The sequence below is a fragment of the Condylura cristata genome, unplaced genomic scaffold (genome assembly GCF_000260355.1).
Source record: "Condylura cristata isolate star-nosed mole 26May11 unplaced genomic scaffold, ConCri1.0 scaffold00009, whole genome shotgun sequence".
Taxonomy (NCBI): domain Eukaryota; kingdom Metazoa; phylum Chordata; class Mammalia; order Eulipotyphla; family Talpidae; genus Condylura; species Condylura cristata.
In genome coordinates this window covers 39,758,742-39,779,623 of record NW_004567110.1, presented here as the reverse complement: position 1 = coordinate 39,779,623, position 20,882 = coordinate 39,758,742, and the positions used below count along the sequence as shown (strand labels likewise).

The 20,882-nt window shown below is 39.6% G+C and overlaps 1 protein-coding gene across 1 annotated transcript in view; it reads left to right on the top strand.

Annotated features, from left to right (window-relative positions):
- STMN2 (stathmin 2) overlaps window positions 1-11,820 on the top strand; it is a 50,376-nt gene extending 38,556 nt beyond the window's left edge. The window contains exons 4-5 of the mRNA XM_004679782.2: window positions 3,669-3,860; window positions 10,645-11,820. Coding sequence (XP_004679839.1) covers window positions 3,669-3,860; window positions 10,645-10,704 — 252 coding nt within the window. The 3' untranslated portion in view covers window positions 10,705-11,820. The remainder of the gene's footprint in view (window positions 1-3,668; window positions 3,861-10,644) is intronic.
- The last annotated feature ends 9,062 nt before the right edge of the window (window positions 11,821-20,882 follow it).

Here is a 20,882-nt window from a genome sequence, read left to right as displayed (position 1 = left end):
AACATTCTGTACTGCCTTCTGTTTCTATTTCACCACATTAATTGTGTTAAAGAAATGCATTGACACCTCTACTGGGTAATCTCATTTAGCCCCAAAGTCTGTGAAAGTACTAACGCTGTTAATTCGTTAATTGAAGCATTTCAAACTGAGCCAAACACTGCACTCCAGTTAAGTGCAGCCGGCCTCTCGGCATTACACATAATGGGACCTGCAGGAGTGTGGGTTGACACAGACTCAATGTGTCCCACCCAGGCAAGACATTTGAAATAAATATGTGCTGCTAGATTGCCTTTTGAATTCCAAGGCCTTTCCTTCTCAATCCTATTTGCCTGCTCTCTCCTCCTGATTTGGCTTTTGGACTAAGGAAAATTAAAAATGCAAACATAAATTTTCAGTTAAAAACACAGCTTAACAAAGAGCCAAAGTTATTTTGAGCATCTGGAAATTTAAAATGATGCCACTGCTTTTTGTTTACTACTCACGGCAATGCTGTCTGTGAGCTGCCACAGAAGAGCAGTAGACCCAGGCCCCTGGTGGTGGAGATCACCTCCAAAGCACCAGGGTGGCCTGTCCACACTCAACAAAGTAGGACTCTACCCCAGGGTTTCTGAATACCAGGCAGGGGTTCTTTTCAGTGCACCACAGAAATTTCTATTCAAAGCCTACTCAAAACATGAGCCATGAAAAATCCAGGTGGGTCTTATCTAGGACAGCATCGGAAGTACTAGTCTATGGGAGAAGGGGAGGGCCACCTGCTAACACACTAAGCAGAAACTTCACATTTCTCCCTGCCTTTAGTAGCTATGGCTAATGGACAAGTGTTGTGCTGAAGAAAACAAGGCAAAAGGCCCGGTTTTGGGGGTTTTTGAAAAAATTTTTTTTTTTTTTATTTTTTTTTTTTTCAGCTTTATGGTGTTCCCTGAAGCTGCCCCTTAGATTTCTGTCTACTATAAGCAAAGCCTGAGGTGCCAATCTAATCCCTAACAGTTGGGCAAATTGTAGACTGAGAAAACCATAGGTCAAAATAAATAATATTTTATTTGGGGGGTGGGGGGTCTTAGACTTGCAAACTCAGATATCAGCCCAAATTGTGTCTCTTCAGGATCTTTGTTCAAGGGATTTGAAAGGACAGAAAAGGGACAGGAAGGGTTTAGATTGTAGAAGCTTCTGATGAAGTTAGGGTTCACTTGCTTTTAGTCAGGCTACCCTTGGTTACTGAGGAGAGAAGGAAAAGATCACAAAAATATATTTCTTAGAGATATTCTTGGTGAAGACTCTGTTTAACTAGAAACCATTTCTTCCCAGTTAGTAAATATTTCTTTCAAGCTAGAAGTTCAGTAAAACAAAATCTCAACACAAGATGGAATCTGCCTCAAACATCCCTTTCCACACATTGCCACCTTCCCTTCCTCTGGAAACCTTTTTGAACTGGAGATTATATCGATTGAATTGAATTTTGTGAAATGAAGAATAATTGTTTCCTCCTAACTCCTTATGGTGTTCACGCTGTTGTGAAATTCCTTATCGATACTCAGTGGATATGTGCAGAGACATGTGCGAGAGTTAGGAAAGGACTAAGATCACGGTCCCCTGTGAGGACCCCTGAATCTACAAACTGTCCATTATCAAAGGGATTTGGATATATATTGTGCACACATGAGATAACCAATATATAACATTGAGTTTAACAGCACTGTAGTTTCAGCATCACCTAGTCAGAGGTGTTTGAGTTTTACTTTAAGAATAATGGCTATCATTTGCTCAGTACTCCTTACTTCATAGTAGACACTGTGCTGAACACCTTAAAACATCCTATCACTTGATCCTGAGAAACAGTCCTATGAGGTCAGTACTATATCTATATGTCAAAAATATAATAATGTTATGAACACTTTTCTCAAAGAGGAACTTTAAACACACACACACACCCCTTCAGGTAGTCTTTTACTCTGCAACAATTTATCTGTCTAGGTAGTTATAAATAAGCAATATCAATGAAGGATACTTTACCGATAGTTCCACCTAGAAGCAGGAGGATGAAACACCTAAAAATATTTTAATTCATATTTGTTTTGTTTTGTTTTCAAAAGGTACCATTTGGTTTTCAACTTATTTTGTGTAATAATACTTTCTCATTGTTTCATGTTCATTTCATGCAAGCTATTACAAAGCAAGATTCTGTAGTGCTCCTAAGGACATCAATTAAAGTATTATGGGATTAAAATGAGAAGTAAGGTTGGTTCCTAGAGTTTTCTGTCTTATTTCAAATGAGTCACTAGCCCTATTTCTGATAAATTTGAGGAAGAAAGGACATCAACAAAGACTCTTAAGTTAGTCTGATTTTATCATTCCTGTAGAATTTTATCTGAAGAGAAGTTCCTTCCCCTGTCAAATGCTATTTATGCAGCAAAATCCCTCCAGTAAGACCCCATGACTACTACCATCTGTTTTTACTGGCAGTCAGTACTTAATAAGACCTGGGATATGTTTCTGATCTACCATTATTTAAATGTTTACATTTACAATTACTCCTTTGAAAGTTTTCAGAGTATCAGCAGCCCTAAGTCTTAAGCTAGTTACTTGGTGTGAAGAGTTTTGGGCTGATAGTTGAGGAGAAAATGAATGTGGCAAAAAGTTAAATCACACAGACAGGTTCACCTGCACCGTTAAGACTCAAGCATAGGCCCGAAAATGAGGCTCATGCCAGTCTAAATTTTCAAAAGTTGTTCTGTCAACAGTCTGCATCAAAATCACTAGGATTTCTTTTTGAAAACATAGATTCCTGGGTCTCACCAAGGAACCACAGAGTCAGACCAGTGATGGATACCAGGCACTTGTGTTTTTATCATAATCATCACAGGGATTGTCAACACACACTTCACAGAACCAGCCAGTCTATTGCTACCACAGGGAAGTTATAGCATATAAAATGTAGGAGAAGTTTAGAGGTAGGGTACAACCCCCTCCAGAGGTTCTGGTCTCATCACTTGGGCAACTACAGGGTATCAAAGATTACCCACATGACTGCAGCATGTTAAAGGGAGCCCACAATGAGGATTTTCTGCTGTCTATGACCATTACATAGGCATTACATTTGTATTGTTCACAAGTCTCAAAGAGAACTTACTAATGAAAAAGGGGGTTGGGATGGACATAGAATAAATGAAAACTGTGAATGTGGTGGTTCTGATTAGCCTACAGGTAATCAAAAAAAAAGGGGGGGGGAGAAGAAGAAAGAAAGAAAAAGAAATACAGCAGGATAAAGGACTGGAACTTGCCCCAATCCTTACCTGTTTTCCCCAGAATTCAATGAATGTTCTTATCCAATGATTAATTACAGCATCTCCTGTTACATAAATGCTTAACAGCAACTTCTTTTAGAAAAAGAAACCAAAACTCTTCAGTGAGGGTTAAATGCTTCTTCTATAGCAGTCTAAGACATTCACAGCTAAAAATTCACATTTCCCAACTAACTTAATTCTATAGAAAACCCCAAGACAAGCAGGTGAGTGCAGAATTGTCAACAGTGCTCAAAACTAGAAGTACGAGTCATTTGGGATGGTGGGGGTGGGGGGAGGGGGACAGGAATCATTCTGTAATCAGTGGACCATTATTGCACCAGGTTTGTGTTTGGGTGATTACAAGAGGGATATATTTTGCTTCCTCAGTCTCAGGAGGCCCAGGTGCTGAAACAATTGGCAGAGAAGCGGGAACACGAGCGAGAAGTTCTTCAGAAGGCTTTGGAGGAGAACAACAACTTCAGCAAAATGGCGGAGGAAAAGCTGATCCTGAAAATGGAACAAATTAAGGAAAATCGTGAGGCTAATCTAGCTGCTATTATTGAACGTCTGCAGGAAAAGGTAATCACAACAGAATCTGAGCAGATGTATACATTCATATGCAACACAGCTGAGGAGACTCTCAAGCACTCAGACACCAAAGACCTAGTCAAAATGTGCTGCAGGTGCAGATAACACTAGCCCAGGGTGGGGTCTCCCAGGGTAACTGGGAATGACTTAGGGGGCTGCAACATGGTGGAAGAATGGAGATTCAAATTAAAGATTTACTTTTGTTAATATTTCAGTGGTGAATGGATGCAGGGAAGGCTTCTCAAATGTTTGAAAGATTTCTGTACATATCCTATGAACCACTGTATTGGGAAAATGATAAACTGGAAAATTCAGTTAACTACATTTCCAAACAAACCACATTCCAAACAAGCCATGCAGATAAGTACAGAATTGTCAGCCATGCCTAAGACTAGACATACATCTATCTGGAAAGAACACTCTCAAACCAGTGGCCATTTTTGAACAAGGTTTGTGTTTGAGTGACCTTAAGATGAATATGTTTTTCACACATATAATGATACATCATATAATAAAATCTATTTCATTTAATACATAATTAACACATAATATTGACTATATACGTTTTTAAGTTAGCAAAGCATATTCGTCAGAAAAGGACAGAACATTTATGAACAGTGAGAAGCCCATTTTCTCCCTGGAGGAGACCCACATGGAGAACTAGAGTAGAATAACACTGCTTGAGTGGAGGTGATATTCACTTCCTTAACTTCTGATATTCTAGTGCCTTTTTCTCCCTGGCCTAAACATGCTCCATTCCTATCAGTCATGATGAGCTGTGCTGAGGTCCTCTGGGGAAACTATCTTTTTCCCTTTTATAGGCTTTATGTTGTCTGTCCACCACCATCACCATGACCATTACAAAGGAAAAAATATTTCCTTTGAAAATGCACAGGATAGCTAAGAGTAGTCTAGCTTTGTCCACCTCCAGAAATCAGAATGAGCATTAGGAAGTGGAAGATTAAGAAGCAATACCTTGGTCCTTTTTCTGAGCCGTCGCCCTCCCCACCAGTCCTGAGTGCTGTTACGTGTTCAGAGATACAGGGAGAGATACAGCGAGAAATAGACCCATTCCTGTCATGACAGCACTGGGCATTTCAACAAGATCAGCGCCCTGTTTCGGAAGTATTTCTTATGCTTTAAAATTGTAAGGCTGAATGCTTCATGTTTTCAAATTCACCCACGTCTTCTAAAAGGATCAAATAGTCCTGTCGTGCAGTTCTGATGATTTTCTGTTTTCATTCCCTTTACTCCCATAGATGCATATAATTTCATGGAGATTTTCATGAGCATCTGTGCTCTCAGGGAATTTGTGAGAACATTGTTGGGGGAAGGTGTATGGGCTCCGTTAGAGCTGTTAGAGCTGGTGATCAGTGTAGGGGCCAAAATAACCACTGGATGTCTTGGTCAAAACATTGAAGTTGAGAGTTAGTGTATTTATGTAATTTATGTAATTCTCATTACATTTTACTAACATTGTCAGGTCAGGATTTGGAGAAAAGCAGTAGAATTCAGCCCTCAGCAACTTACGTATGGCTAGCAACTGCTTTGCTAAGGTACAGGACAGCAAAGTTCCATGTGTTAAAGTTTGCTTCCCTGATCTTGAACCAGCCAGTCTTCCTCCATTTGCTCTCTAACTTTTCTACACTATGAGAGTGATTCCTGTTGACAGGAATTGGTATCAGGGACAGCAGAGAAATACCATTTGTTTATTCCAGATAGTTGTGATTTGACTTTTCTCTCACACCCTAGGTCCTGAAAAAAATTGAGTGGAACTGCTAGCGATGAGAATCATGCTGATCTTATCCCAGGGGTCTCAATCAGGTCTTTGGTATCCAGTGTGAGATTTATATCACTGACAATCCGGAAGATTTTGGAGATTGCTGTATTTGAAATAACACATGCACAGACATACAGCCTATTCCTCTTGATTTCACTTACAAAGGATTTTATAAAATTTGCATTTTTAACTAGTATTACAAAAATGTTGGATTTTCATAGGCACTTTATTTTTCAGCGTGTGTTGCTTTCCACCTGTGCCCTCTCTAGCTCCTTTTCCACTCTTTCCTCACTTTCACCCAGATCAACTCTCTTCCTCTTATACATATATACCTGCATAATGCATCTAATTTGTCTTAGTAGTAGTCAAACTATGAGGGGTCTAAATGCTTGACATAGAGCTGAAGAATTTCTAGAGTTGGAAATGAGGCATCTAAGTTATTTTAAAACTCTCCAGATGATTCTGGTATATAGCCAGATTGAAGGGCATTTTTAGCTCATTTCTCTTGTTGTCCCATAGTTTTTCAAATATAGTAAGATCTTTAGCCAGAATCAGCTAAAATCTATTTTCTTTTCAATAAATTGGAGGTAATCATTAACAAATAGAATTTTTTCAACCTATTGAATTTTAAATATGGTATATATATAGTATAAAATTTTATATGTGTGTGTGTTAACATGTATATGTGTTAACATGTATATGTGTTAACATGTATATGTGTTATATGTACTAAACTACTTTGCTTTTTCCTAAGACAAAGCACATCTCTTTTTACAATGACCAATATCTAGCTCTTTGAATGAAATTAGAATTTTAAAATACTGAATAATAATAGCAATACTGAAAATGCATAAAATTGCCAATATAACATAAAATATTCTAGGACCTGCCACATCAAAAGATAATTACTACCTGAAATAAATATTAGTGAGTTAATCACTCAGTGATATTTATTGAGTTCTTACTATATGTTTAAAAAGCTGAGAGAGGTTACAATGTATTTGCTAACCATTTGTCATTCCAACTGTTATCCAACCTGGTCTTTCCAGTCTCTTCTAATGCAGAGAGTAGAAAATTCAGCAATAAATAACAATAGCCACAAAACCTAATAAAATAATATGTCATGTGGGCCAATATGGACAGTAAACAGGAAACAATGAAGGATATTAATAAAAGTAAATCCACATCAAAAAACATACTCAGTACATTCACTGGTCTTACCAATTAACTCAGCGATGTGGCCTGATTCCACATGCTTTTGTAGCAGTCTGCCAACCATCTAGCCTTTGTCCCTCTCCTCAGAGAACTGAGTTCTTGAAGAGGCATATACTCACAGAGTTCCCATGATGCTTTGTTTGATGCCATTCACTGATATCCCCAGAAAAGTCTCAGAACTCCAATAATATTAGCTTAAAAGTTTAGCTTAAATGGAAAACTTACAGAAAAGCAGACCAGCTGCACTTTAGCATCTACTAGAAAACACTTTAAAATAAAAGACTGATTTAATTGTGCAGGATGGAGCCATAAATCAGTATTTATTTAAGATTTTTTAAAGATTTGCTTATTTATGTATAATAAACAAACTGGGATACAAGCCAGAAGTGCCGGGGGTGAGAAAGGAGAGAGAGTGGAATGCAAAACAGACAGGTCCACTGAAATACACTGCTGAGGGGAGCAATGGGCGGGACAGGAAATGTCTGCTATGCCATGTGGGTCACTTCCCTGGCCACAATCAAACTCATGCTTCAGTGGTTGTGGCTAGCTTCACAGTGCTGCACTTTAACCCCTTCAGCCACCAGGGGTGGTCCCTAAATCAGTATTATTTTTAAAACTTACTAGTAGGTGTTAATATTTATCCAAAGCTGAAAACCATTTAGCTAAAGACTTCTTAAATATGCTCCTTTAGGTTGTCATAAGTTAAATTTAAATATATTTTATAGTTGATCAATAAATATGTTTCTTTTTCCTCCAAAGAAGAGTGAATGCTACACTTTTTTAAAATTCACTTTCTGTTTCCATAAATTCTCATCTCAACACTACAACCTATATAGAGAACCTATACAAGAGTCAAGAGTGTAGAAGGGTGTGGAAATGTCACAAAGACCCGTATCGACTGATCTATTCATGTCACTCAAAACTGACTGACACAAATAGACATACCTAAGACTCACAATTGTATCTGTGGATTGTGAATGACACATTGGCAAAGAAACACCTATCCCTGCCAGGCAGGTAGGATTACTAAAGAGACACCTTCTTCCTCCCCCAACATGTCCTTCCTCCCCTTATGGATTCAACAGCATCCTGCAGAAAATGTACCACCTGCTCCTTTAGGAACTTCAAGTAGCAGCTGACAAGTAGTAATTTTCTTACCAACTAGGAACAATAGTGAGTAGTTAATTTTGAAAAATCATTTCAAGCAAGTATAATCACTTTAACAATAATACATTTATATACATTTAACATCAAACATTTAGATAATACACTCAGTTACCAACCTTTGGATGTAGGCTAGGACCTTTTGAGAAATTAGTTAATTTCAGCCTGTCTGTTTTTTCATTATTCATACCTATATCACATTAGCATTGATTATAGTTGTTATTGTTATTGTTTTGAATGAGAGCTAAAATAACTGAGGTGTAGAAATTTTACAAAATTTCCCTAGCTTTACAACATTTTCAGAGCTTTTGAAGATAGCATACAGTTCTACTTGTACACATCCCTCATATTGATGGGAAGAGTAGGGTAAATTGCAGCGAATATTGTAAATTTAGAACTGCTCCAGTCTGTCCGGCCCCATGTGGCTGATAGAGCCTGGCAAATATTAGAAGCTCATTAATGAAATCATTATTCAGAAGAACAGCTTTTGAGTTCATGATGAGCTTTTTCTGAGTATCACAACTGCCTCAGTAACCTCTGGACTCAAGGTTCTCTTACAATTGCAGACAAGCTGACAAGAAAAACAAACTAATGTCGGTCATTACATACTTCCTGCATGTCTGTCTTAACTCTCCCACATCATTGTAAATTCACATTATAATTTCATGAGTATACATTTGATGGCTTGAATGTAATATTTTCAAAATAGATTTACTAAAATATTTTAAAATATTTTTTCTAGAAGCTCAGAATTTATTTTGATTTTCCTTTTTCATGTCTTATCATAGATTATATTTTCTCATGGAAAAATCCATTTTTTGATAACTAATTTTGAGTCTGATAAGAAGTTTTACTCCAAATAACCTAATAAATATAATGTTTCCTGTAATATAAATTTGAGTTTATGTGAATCTTTAGACTTGGCAGGCTCTGGTTTTTTGCTAGCAAGTGACAGTCTGGATTTTTTCTCAGTTTTCATCAGAACTCAGCTCTCACTAATTAGTTTTTTCAGTCTGTGAAAAGATTTTGCTGCATCTTTTTACTTATAATAGCAGAATAGAAAAAAGGAAGATCAGCTGCATCTATGCTAATCTCCCTGTGACATTTCCAAACCGGATATGATTTCTCTACACATGCCTTTTGAAATTTTCTTCATGGCTTTTGAACATACACAAAAAGCACATTTAAACCAATTAAATAAAATTGCTTTCATACTCTTTCTGAAGAAACTGCTTATTCCAACTCTGTGCCTTTGAAGAAATTGTAGAGTGGTGTATGCCTTCTCCTCCCAGAATCTACATTTGAAAAGGCACATTTTCCCACACAACTGTAACATCTTCTAACTAAGATTCTCTGTTACTTTCTCACACTAACACATAGCAATGGTTTCAGGAGGGTGGGCTGCAGGCCCAGCATCCCTGGGACTGTCCTGTCTGCCACTGTAACTAGGTGATTTGGACTTTTCTGTGCTTCAGTTTTACCTGCTATAAAATGGGGATGGTAACAGCCTCTACCATAGGATTTGTGTGAAGAGCTAAAATTAATACAGGTAACATCTGTATTTCTATATATTGGGTATTCAAATGCCTAATGTTGTTAAGTATTATAAAGAATCCTACAAGGAGAGGCTCCTTGAAATTAATAACTGAATGATAAAATTTGCTGTATAGTTGGTCAAGGTCATTTCCTTGACCAAACTAAAGGAATCTAAAAAATGTTTGAATCTATTGGGGGGGGGGGGGAGCAATAGTCATTTAAATAATATTCTAGGTGGAAAACTAAATAATACTGATGGTAATGAGCATTTTAAAATTTCAATTTACCAAACGCTATGAAACACAAGGCAGTATATTTATAGTCTTTCAATGCAGAACTCTGTACTAAAAAATACTACATCCACCTCTCCTCCTTCAGTTCCCCCTTCAGAAAGCTCAGTTCCCAAACAAAGTATACTACCTCATGTAACTAAATATGTAACTAAATCCATCTCAAACTCTGCAAAACATTCTGCTACACCATACAGGTGGGACAGAAATAAGTAAGTCCTGACCTTCTATGAGCTTAAATGCCAGCATCCACTTAAATAGCAGGAGAGGTGAGAACAGAAAAGCCCAGAGTACAAGTTAGACTAAAATGACTACACATAAAAGCAGCTGTTTATTCAGGTGTTCAAATGGAAATTGAGATGAATTTTAGTTTCCGGTGTCATGAAAATCATCATGGAGAAGAAGACAAATACTGCCAGTTTAAAGAGTAAGTTTATAATCCTGTCCAACTGGAAACAGAACACTAGGAATCTCATGCACTGAAAACTGCATGAAAAAACAGTTTGACAAACTGACATACCCATTCAAGATTCTTTTCAACATAAATATTCTTTCAATCAAATATAGTGCTAGTGCTTAAGGTACTTTAAGTCTTGCAAGAGCTATACCAGGACACTTAATGGCCCCATGTTGTGTGAAATGAGAAACGGTCCTAAAGGTAAATGCCAAATTGAGTTACTTTCAACCAAACGCATGGTAGGCAAGGAGGAGGCAGGTGCTCCTGGTTCTCTAGGGACCAGAGGACATTGACATTTCTTTGTGACATTGCTCTCCCTTTGGTGTTTCCCAGGAGAGGCATGCCGCGGAGGTGCGCAGGAACAAGGAGCTCCAGGTTGAACTGTCTGGCTGAAGCGACAGGAGGGTATGGCACGCCCCACCACTAGTAAATCCCCCTGCCTATATTATAACGGATCATGCGATATCAGTATGGGAAATGTATGACATGGTTTAAAAAGAACTCATTATAAAAAAAAAAAAAAACAGAATCAAAAATTAAAAAAAAAATCAATGCGGTCTCTTTGCAGAATGTTTTGCTTGATGTTTAAAAAATACCTTGGATCTTATTTTGTAAATACTTACATTTTTGTTAAAAAATACAAGTATTGCATTATGCAAGTTATTTCATAATCTTACATGTCCTGTAACAGGCTTTTGATGTTGTGTCTTTCCACTCAAATGAATTTGCTAGGTCTGTTCTTTTTGAAGCTCCCCATGTCTAACTCCATTCCCTGCCCTTTTCATTCCAGCAGAAAAATGAGGTCAGTAGACAGTCCATGGTGCTAGAACCCACCATTGCCTAATGACCTGGACGGCTTTGTAATCTCTGAACTTGACTTAGACCATACCTAGATCACAGGTATTGACTCCACACGAACCTCAACATTTGTTTGCTCATAATCTACTAACTGCCTAAAAACACAAACCCAGGCTAAGAAAAACCACCAATCCTAGCATTTCCTTCTGCTTCTAGGGATTATGTGCTACAAATGTGCTTTGGCTTTAGAAAGGGATGGATGAGAAGACAGATCTGAGATCAATCTGGGTAGAAGCAAAAAGCTGAACCTTTTAAATGCTGAACACAGGTTCAAATCCCATTCCAAATGGTTCAAGCAGTGAGAAATCACTTTTCATGAAGTGGGCTTAATTCTCTAGTTTAAGTTCTTTTGATGGAATGAATTAATTAATGTGTCGGGTGGCTTATTTGTGGATGCCATGATTGATGATGTTCATTTTAAGCTCTTACCTATAGTACAAGTACATGATGCTACTGAATATTTTTCCACTTGAAGACTGTGAGCTGGTTGTGCATTCAAACATACACGCTAACAAAATCAAAACACTGCGGACTTTCACTCAAGCTGGTCTTTCTTCCCCAGTGTGAGGCAATCCTGCCTATTAAAAAAAAAATTATCTATGAGGGCTGACACAGTTCAGGGGGGCTAGGCAGGGCATTTGTGCCAACTAAGAGAATCACCAGATACCCACTGTAAGTACCTATCGCAGTTTTGAAGTCGTTTTTCCCCCAACTCCCAACTCCTGAAGGTTGCTGCCTGCATATATTTACTCTTCATTAGTGCTATTTTCCTGTATGTCATTGTGAGCAAGCTGTGATTAATAAAGAATTGGAGTTCTGTGAACTAATAAAGGTTTGGTCTGTTCTTGCCCCGTCATGAACTCCAGAGTTCAGATTTGCAAAGTGTGGCTCTTGGAGCAGACAGTCTCATAAGTAAAGAGAAGATAATTAGAGTTTGAAGGAAACCAGCATCCTGCTGCTTCACTTTCCTGTGGGAGCTGCAGGCAGCATCTTTTTTCTGTCTCCCTCTGACAGACCAACTCGGCAGGAGAGGTCCTCAATCTGTTCCCCTTAAAAACATTCAGAATGGAAGGGGTACCACAGGTTCAGACCAACAACTCTGAGAAAGAGACACCTCTTAAAGCATTTGGAAGGCTCCTGGCACCACCTTGTGTTCTCCCGTGTGGCCACAGGACACCTTCCCCACCCTCCCCAACCTGCTAAGATGTGATTTCCCTGCCATCCTGCTGAACCTCACCCTGCCAATAACCGCCCTGCACACATGGACAAAGAGGGGAACTGTCAGTGACCCAGATGGATCCCGCAGGACCAAAGGAACCATGTCCAATTTTAGCAGAACACCATAAATAATTGAAGCCACACCGATTTATGAATAAGTAAACCAGGAGATAGCCCATAGGGGCACTAATGAGCCAAGTTGAGGGTTGATACCACCTGGTCTCTATCTAGAACTAACCCTTCATTATGGGAATCTAGCAACAATCCATACACATGCTGAATGAGGCGTGCTCCAGGGTCTTCCTTTAGAAAGTCAACCAGCGCTTGTGGTTAGTATAAAAATAAGACAATTTTCACACTGACTTTTATATGAATTAGTTTAGGAAATATTACATGAAGGGTTTCCACTGGGCCAGACCCTGTGATTAAGCCCTGGATATGTGAAAATGAAAAACCACGAGAAGCACACAGTCTGGTGGCTTATTTTAATCCAAAATAGCAAACAGGATATTTGGGTCAGTCTTGGTAGCACAATGAGGGGAAACACATGATTTCTCCAAAACTTCCTAAAATATTAGAAAATGTTGACAAAGCTCTGATATACTTTGTGACCCCTGAATGAGACTGCCGACCTATTCAAACTGACCCAACCGTCCCAAAGGTAATGAAAATAAAATACAGAGGAAGATACATGATTTTTTGCTCCAGGTCTCAAAGCTTACTTATCTTGATGTCTCTCCTGATAAGTGACTCATCAGCAGACCATCCCCAAATCTCACAAATCCCGTGAGGACAGGTTACAGCTACGAGCTTCCTTAAACCAGGGATTTTCAAATTTTAGCATGCTACATAGTATTTGAGAGGGCCTGTTAAATACACACCTTGAGCATCATCCCCAGAGTTTGTGATTCCTGCGGTGTGGATGGAGGCTGAGAACATGCCCTTGTGTTTCCAGGTGGCCCTAAAGCTGCTTTTCTGCAGCTTCACTGAGAAGCCCTGCTACAAAGAATGATACTGATACAGGTTGTGGGGGTGCCCACACCAAGAGCCTGTTGAAACAGACATTCCATTGGGGTGAAATACAAAAAGAAACTTATTCAATAGTATTCGTAAAAGTGGGAGCAGCGGCCCTCCCTGGTGGCCCAGCAGGCTAAAGCACAGCACTAAGAAGCTAAAGCCACTTCAGCATGAGTTCGATTCCCGCCTGCCCCGGAGGTGACCCACATGGCATGGCAGACCTCTCCTGACCTGCCCACTGCTTCCCTCAGCAGTGTACTTTGTGAGTCGACCTGTTCTGCTCCCCACTCTGTCTCTGGTGAATCCTCTCACCACCCCCGCACCTCTGTCCTATACCCCAGTTCTGTATGCACAAATAAATAAATCTTTTTAAAAAAGAAAAAAGTAGGAGCAGCACCCAAAGTAATCCAAGGAGAAAATGAACTAACTACACCTGGAAGGATAATAAAGCAAAAGATAGAAAGCACCTAGGAGCTGGAGTAGAGCGTAGAGAAGGTGAGGGCAGGACTTTGTGTCTCTCACATATATTGTTATTACACAACATATTATTTCAGTAGGGTTTTAAACATCTGAAGATGCACTTGATCCTTTCAGAAAGAAGCTAAAAGCTATTTGCACAGGCCATGCCATTTTGTGAATGATTCACAGTTTTTTAGTCTGCTTACTTTTTTTTTTTTTAAGATTTATTTATTTACCAGAGACAGAATGGGGAGTAGAGCAGCCCAGCTGACAAAGTACACTGCTGAGGGAAGGAGCGGGCAGGCCAGGAGAGGTCTGCTGCACCTCTGGGGTGGGGATCGAACTCATGCTGAAGTGGCTTTAGCTTCTTAGTGGTGTGCTTCAACGCCCTGCACCACCAGAGAGAGCCCTATTCTGCTTACTTTTCATGGCATTTTTTGAAACTTTTGGTTTCCTCCAGACTAGGTTTAATTTGTGTATATAATTTTGAACTGTTCTGTGAGGATGACTGAGATGATTCATTAATTTGAAGTTTCACCTTCCTTTCCTATCTTTTCTACAGCCAAAAATGTATGGAACCGTGAGGTTTGACACATGCTCTATTCTTTCTGGATGCAGCATTAGCTTGTAAACATTCAGAGCAGGAAACAAAGGTAAAAATGTACTGAAGCTATACTCAGCCACACACACACACACACACACACACACACACCTGCCTCTCCTGTTGAAGAAGACGAAAAGAGGGATACCATGGCACCCTTAACTTTAGTGACCAAATAATTGAGTGCCTCTTTTAATCCCCAGCCCTAGACAGGATAATCATCCCTGACATCTAAGTAGGTGGTTTGCTTGAAAAACATTGCTAAGACAATGCTAAATTCAGACCCCCAAGCTCTTCCAAATTACCCGAGTCATCCTGGGTCCCTCAGTATCCCCACTGCTAACCTCATATGGATCATCAAGTAATACTAATTTGACCTCCAAGTTGTCATTTCCTCATTTCTACTTCCATGATGACTGCCCTAGTTTGGGTCCTATGAGACTATGACAATGACAAGCTGACAAGTCATTACACTTTCCATTACCTACACCTCTATAACCTACCCCCTCCATAGCTCACCTCCATAACCTACCCCTTTCGTAACCCACACCTCCATAACCCACCCCCTCCATAACTGACACCCCCATAACCCACACCTCCATAAGCTACACTTTCATAAGCTACCCCCTCCAAAACCTACCCCCCTCCCTTGATCAGTAGGATAATATCATCCTCTGACAATTTAGAGTGTCACCTGACATCAGACACTTTATTTGAATTTTTTTTAATTGATCACCTCTAAGTGGAGGATGACAAATACTAAGCTCCTGTTGCTGACTGACACTGGATTCTTAAGTATTTACTCTCTCCCTGTGTCCTTAACCTCCTCCATGTGACTTCACAGTACTTCTCACTAAAGAAGGCATTTTGCTATTTCCAGACTGTTCTACACTCCATTGTAGACCTTGAGTGTCTACACACTTTGGGCTTGACCCTGAATGTTACCATGGCCCATGGAATATTAAAGGGTTTGGCAGAGTAAAGGTTTTATATTTGCAGAGCTTTGCCAGCATCCACTCCTGTGATCTATCATGAAAACACATTCCAGAGAAGCTCCTGTGACATGTAAAATAAGGACACATGAGTAAACCAGAAACCAGTGTAAGACCTGAAGCCAAGCCCAGCTGAACCACTGCTTGAAACAGAAAAGAAAATATGCAAAAAAGCAATTATTTGTTGTCATGAGCTACGAAGTTTTGACCTGGTTTGGAACAGCATTATTATGAGATTATTCATGTAGTGTCTGAGAGGGTTGCTGAGAAGATTTAATGAGCTGACCTAAATCATATAGCATCTGCACATAATAACTATTCAATAATCATTTGTCATTAACATCTATCACTCTGTATTATAATTTGTTTGCATAGCTGTTTTTCTGAGATATGAGCTCCTCTAAGGCGGAGTCCCTAATTAATTGTCGAATCCCTAGTATTTAACAAGCATTCTACACAAACACACACACACACAATTTTGTGAGTTAATGAGTGAATGCACAAACTGAATTGATAAATTCCAGTAAGGAAATATTTAGTGTACTACTTGGTGTATGTAGATAGTTACATATAGTTCCCATCTTCTCTCTTTCCTCTATAGACTAATAATGTCTGCTTAGTTCTAAATCATTTGAGCTCCAATTAAGCTTTCTTTCATGCAAAGGAACATTTAGGTGATCAGAAAAATAAACTTTTGTGAGAAATGAAGAACTTCCTAACACCTAACCACAGAGAAAAACTGGTAAAACCCCTTGGGGGAAGTTTGCTTCATTAGGAATTTAATGCCAATGTTTTTGACTACACGCCATCAAGCCAACACCAGCCTCAACATCTCAGGTCACCTGAGCCATTGACCCTACTTTCCAGGTCTGTTGGTTAAGGCAGCTGCTAATCTGGGCCTCTGAAGCCAGGAACCCCCAATTGTCCCTGAGGAAATGTAATCCAACTGAATTAAACCAACTTCAGCAATGTGAAACTACAGCATTGACACACTGTATACGGCTTGCTACCAAATCCCCGGCCTCCACATGCTGAAAACTTCATGTGCATGTGTCCTGTCAAACAAATGTCTAAACTATGTCTTCCCCAGTAGAAACCCCTCTCTCCCAAGGACATGGCTTCCTCTGCAGGCTTCCTGAGGAGATGTACAACACCCACTCTTTTTTCCTTAGCTTTATTGAGGTATTATTGAGGATCTTTGCAAGATTTTGTTGAGGATAGCTTTATTGAAATATTTTTACATGTAAGCCTAAGGTATATGATATCACTTCATACATATTTATATATAAATAAACAAATACCACATTAAGGTGTGAGTGCACATCTCCATGCTCACATAACCACCTTTTTATATCTCTGTGGTGCCAGTATTTCCTTGCTAGTCTATTAACAATTTTACAGTAGATATACACATTGTTAGTTATAGTCATCACACTTATACTGATCCTCAGAACTTAAAAGGAAGCCTTGTAAGTGTCCTTGGGAGAGAGGGATTTCCACTGGGGAAGACGTTGTTTACACATTTGTTTGACAGGACACAATGCACATGGAGTGTTCAGCACGTAGAGGCCAGGGGTTTGGTAGCAAGCCCTATGGAGTGTGTCGATGCTGTAGTTTCACATTGCGGAGGTTGGTTTATTTCAGTTAGACTTAGCTGGAATTTTGTTCCTTTTGACCACATTCACCCATTTCCCCTATCTCTTGCAACCACCAAACTGCTTTCTATTTCTATTAATTTGGGTATGTTTAGATTTCACATATAAGTGAAATCACACAGTATTTGTCTTTCTTTGCATACTTGCTTTCACTCAGCGTAATGGCCACAAGATTCACCCACATGGATGAAAATGACAGAATTTTTTTTATGACAAATAGTATTTCTGCGTGTAATATCTTTCTGTGTATGTGTGTGTGTGAACATCTTTCCTACACACATACCTGTCAATGGACACTTAACATTTCTTGGCTATTGTAAATCATGCATCATGGACAAAGAATGCAGATATCTTTACGGAATAGTGATATGGTTTGCCTCAGTAAATACACAAAAGTGGAATTCCTGGGTCATATGGTAGTTATCTTTTTAAATCTTTTTTTAAGATTTATTTATTTAAGCATACAGAACTGGGGCACAGGCCAGAAGTAGCAGGGTGAGCAGATTCACCAGACACAGAGCGGGGAGCAGAACAAGCAGATTGACTGTTCACTGCTGAAGGGAGCAGTGGGTAAGTCAAGAGAGGTCTGCTCTGCCATTTGGGTCAGGTTTCTGACCGTGGATCTAACTCATGCTGTAGTGGCTGAGATAGCTTCATGGTGCTATGCTTTCAACCACCAGAGAGGGCCCTATTTTTAAGTTTTTAAAGAAAACCCTAAGTTTTCTATTGTAGCCCCACCAGTTTTTATTTCCACCAAATGTGTACAGGGATCCCTTTCTCTTTACCATCTTGCCAATAATTGTCTCTTAGCTTTTTTATAATAACATGGATATAATTCCCATTCTTCAATCTCATGTCACCAGAATATTCAACATCTTCTCTGTGTTTACCACCAACCTACAAACCATTTTCCCTCATCTCTATGAATTTTAGTTTCTCAATATCTCTTATTCACTTGAGTTATATATTGCTTTCCTAACAATTCACCATGTCAGTACCCACACAGATGAAGCTCCCACATTCTGCTCTAGAATTTGACCTCCCTCCTTTAGAGAACTTGATCCTTCTGGTTATTCAAGATTTATCATTACCAATCATCACAATTCCTCCATTATCACCATTCTATGCACCAATCATGCACCTTTTTAAAAAAAAAATGGTTTATTTATTTATGGGTACAAAAATGGGGTACAGGCCAGAGGTGTGGGGGAGTGAGAGAATTCACCAGAGACAGAGTGGAAGGCAGAACAGGCAGATCTACTGAAACACACCGATGAGGGGAGCAGTGGGCAGGCAGGTCAGGAGAGGTTTGCTGTGCTATGTGGGTAAACTTCCTGGCCAGGGATCGAACTGGTGCTGCAGTGGCTGTGAACAGCTTCATAGTGCTGAGATTTAACCTCTTGCAACACCAGAGATGCCCCCATTCATGCACTTTGATCACTATCTTCAGTCCTTCCAGCTACATCTCTTTAGTAGTTTGTTCTCATCTTTTAGACACTCAGACACAGACACCCAGTGCAGGGGGGACATAATATATCCCTTCTTCTCTTTAGTCCTCACTTCCGTCTTCGTCTGCTTCTTTTCCATAGGAAGTCACTGCAATCTCTCTAAAACTTCCTCTCTTAAAGTGATATTATCAGTTGGCCAAACCTACAACCTAGGAGATTAACTCTCCTCCCAGTCCCCACCTACAGGAAGATGAATGTAGCTGTAGAAATCAGACAATTCCAACTGATCTTCCCTTAAATTCATGAACATGAATTTCAAGTGGGCCCTTAGTTTTTCCTAACTTGCTAGTTTTTCCTAACTAGCATTCACAATTTATTTCTCCAGTTTTATTCTTAGACTCACTTAAAACTCCTCAAACTTTCAACACCTCCTTCTCTGTCCTCACGCTCAACTTCCTACTTCACTAAACAAATGAAGTAATTAGAAGTTAATTTTCATAGACTCACACAACACATCTATCTACCTACTGCACTTCTGTTCTGCCTTCCTGTCTGTTATTACAGATGAGTTATCCAATGCCAGTCTTTCCATTTACGTATCAGACTCCATTCCCTCTCACCAACACACATATACAATTCTGGGAGTTTTTTTCAAAGATTTATTTATTTATTCATATAGAACTGGGGTACAGGCCAGAGATGCAGAGGGTGAGAGGATACACCAGAGACAGAGTGGGGAACTGAACAGGCAGATGGATGAAGTACACTGCTGAGGGGAGCAGAGGGCGGGTCAGGAGAGGTCTGCCACGCCATGTGGATCTCCTCCCAGCAGGCAGGGATCGAACTCTTGTGGAAGTGGCTTTAGCTTCTTTGTGCTGTGCTTTAACCCACTGCACCAGCAGGGAGGGCCCTCTTTTTTTTTTTTAATATTTATTTATTTGTGCACACAGAACTGAGGTACAGGCCAGAGGCACAGGGCAGTGAGAGGATTCACCAGAAACAGACTGCAGAGCCCAACAGGTAGACTAATGAAGTACACTGCTGAGAGGAACAACAGCTGTGCTATGTGGGTCACCTCCCTGGCAGGGATCAAACTGGTGCTAAAACAGCTGTGCCTAGCTTCATAACGCTGCGTTTTAACGCGTTGCCCCACCAGGGAGGGCCACAATTCTGGGAATTCTCTCCTCTATTCCCATTTCATCTTTTTTTTTCCTTTATCCATTGTCAACATTAAGGCATGCTGTTATTTCTTCTATCTTAAAAGATTTTTGAGCCCTCCCTGTTGGCACAGCGGGTTAAAGCACAGCACTAAGAAGCTAAAGCCACTTCCGCATGAGTTCGATCCCCACCTGCCCTTAAGGTGACCCACATGATGCGGCAGACCTCTCCTGACCCGCCCGCTGCTCCCCTCAGCAGTGTACTTCAACAGTCTGCCTGTTCTGCTCCCCACTCTGTCTCTGGTGAAGCCTCTCGCCGCCCCTGAGCCTCTGGCCTGTACCCCAGTTCTGTATGCACAAATAAATAAATCTTAAAAAAAAAAATTTTTCAATTTCATTTTCCCCACCAACTACTTATATATTGTTCTGCTCCACTTTCAGCAAAAATTCTAAGTCATTGTCTCCACTCATTATCATTTCTCTTCTGCTCTTCATGAAGTTATCTAAAGAGACTTAGGGCCATCTCTATGCTATTCTTGTCAGCTTACCAGTGATGTCTAAACTACTAGATCTAATGGGAAATGCTCATTTCTCATCTCATTTGATTTATCGTTTCATATAACTGATGATTCTTCCATGATATATCACTTTACTTGGTTTCACCAGCTCCAAACTTTCTTGACTTTCATCTCAGTGTTACTCTTCTCCATCTTTATTGAGACCACTTCTTCTACCCAACATATGGATGTCAGAGTGCCCCAGGGATCAGTCTTTGGCCTCCTTTTTTGATCTGCTCTTACTTTTACTTCCACAGTGGTCTGTATCAACCTCACAGTTTAAACATGGTCTGTATACAAACAATGATGTAAAAGAAAGACATTTTAAAAGAAAATCCTAGTTACAATCATACCAAAAGAATGAAATGCCTGAAAGTAAATCTAAAAAGGAGGTGAAAGGCTACCACATTGAAAACTATAAGACACTGTTAAAGAAATAAGACATGAAAAATGAGTTGAAAGAATAATCATTGTTAAAATGGCCATTTAACTGTCAATGAAACACTATCAAAAACCCAGAGATTTTTTTCAAGAAAACAATTAATTACAAAATTTGTATGGAACCACAAAAGTCCCAACATAGCTAATGTGATACGAAGTGTTAAGTCT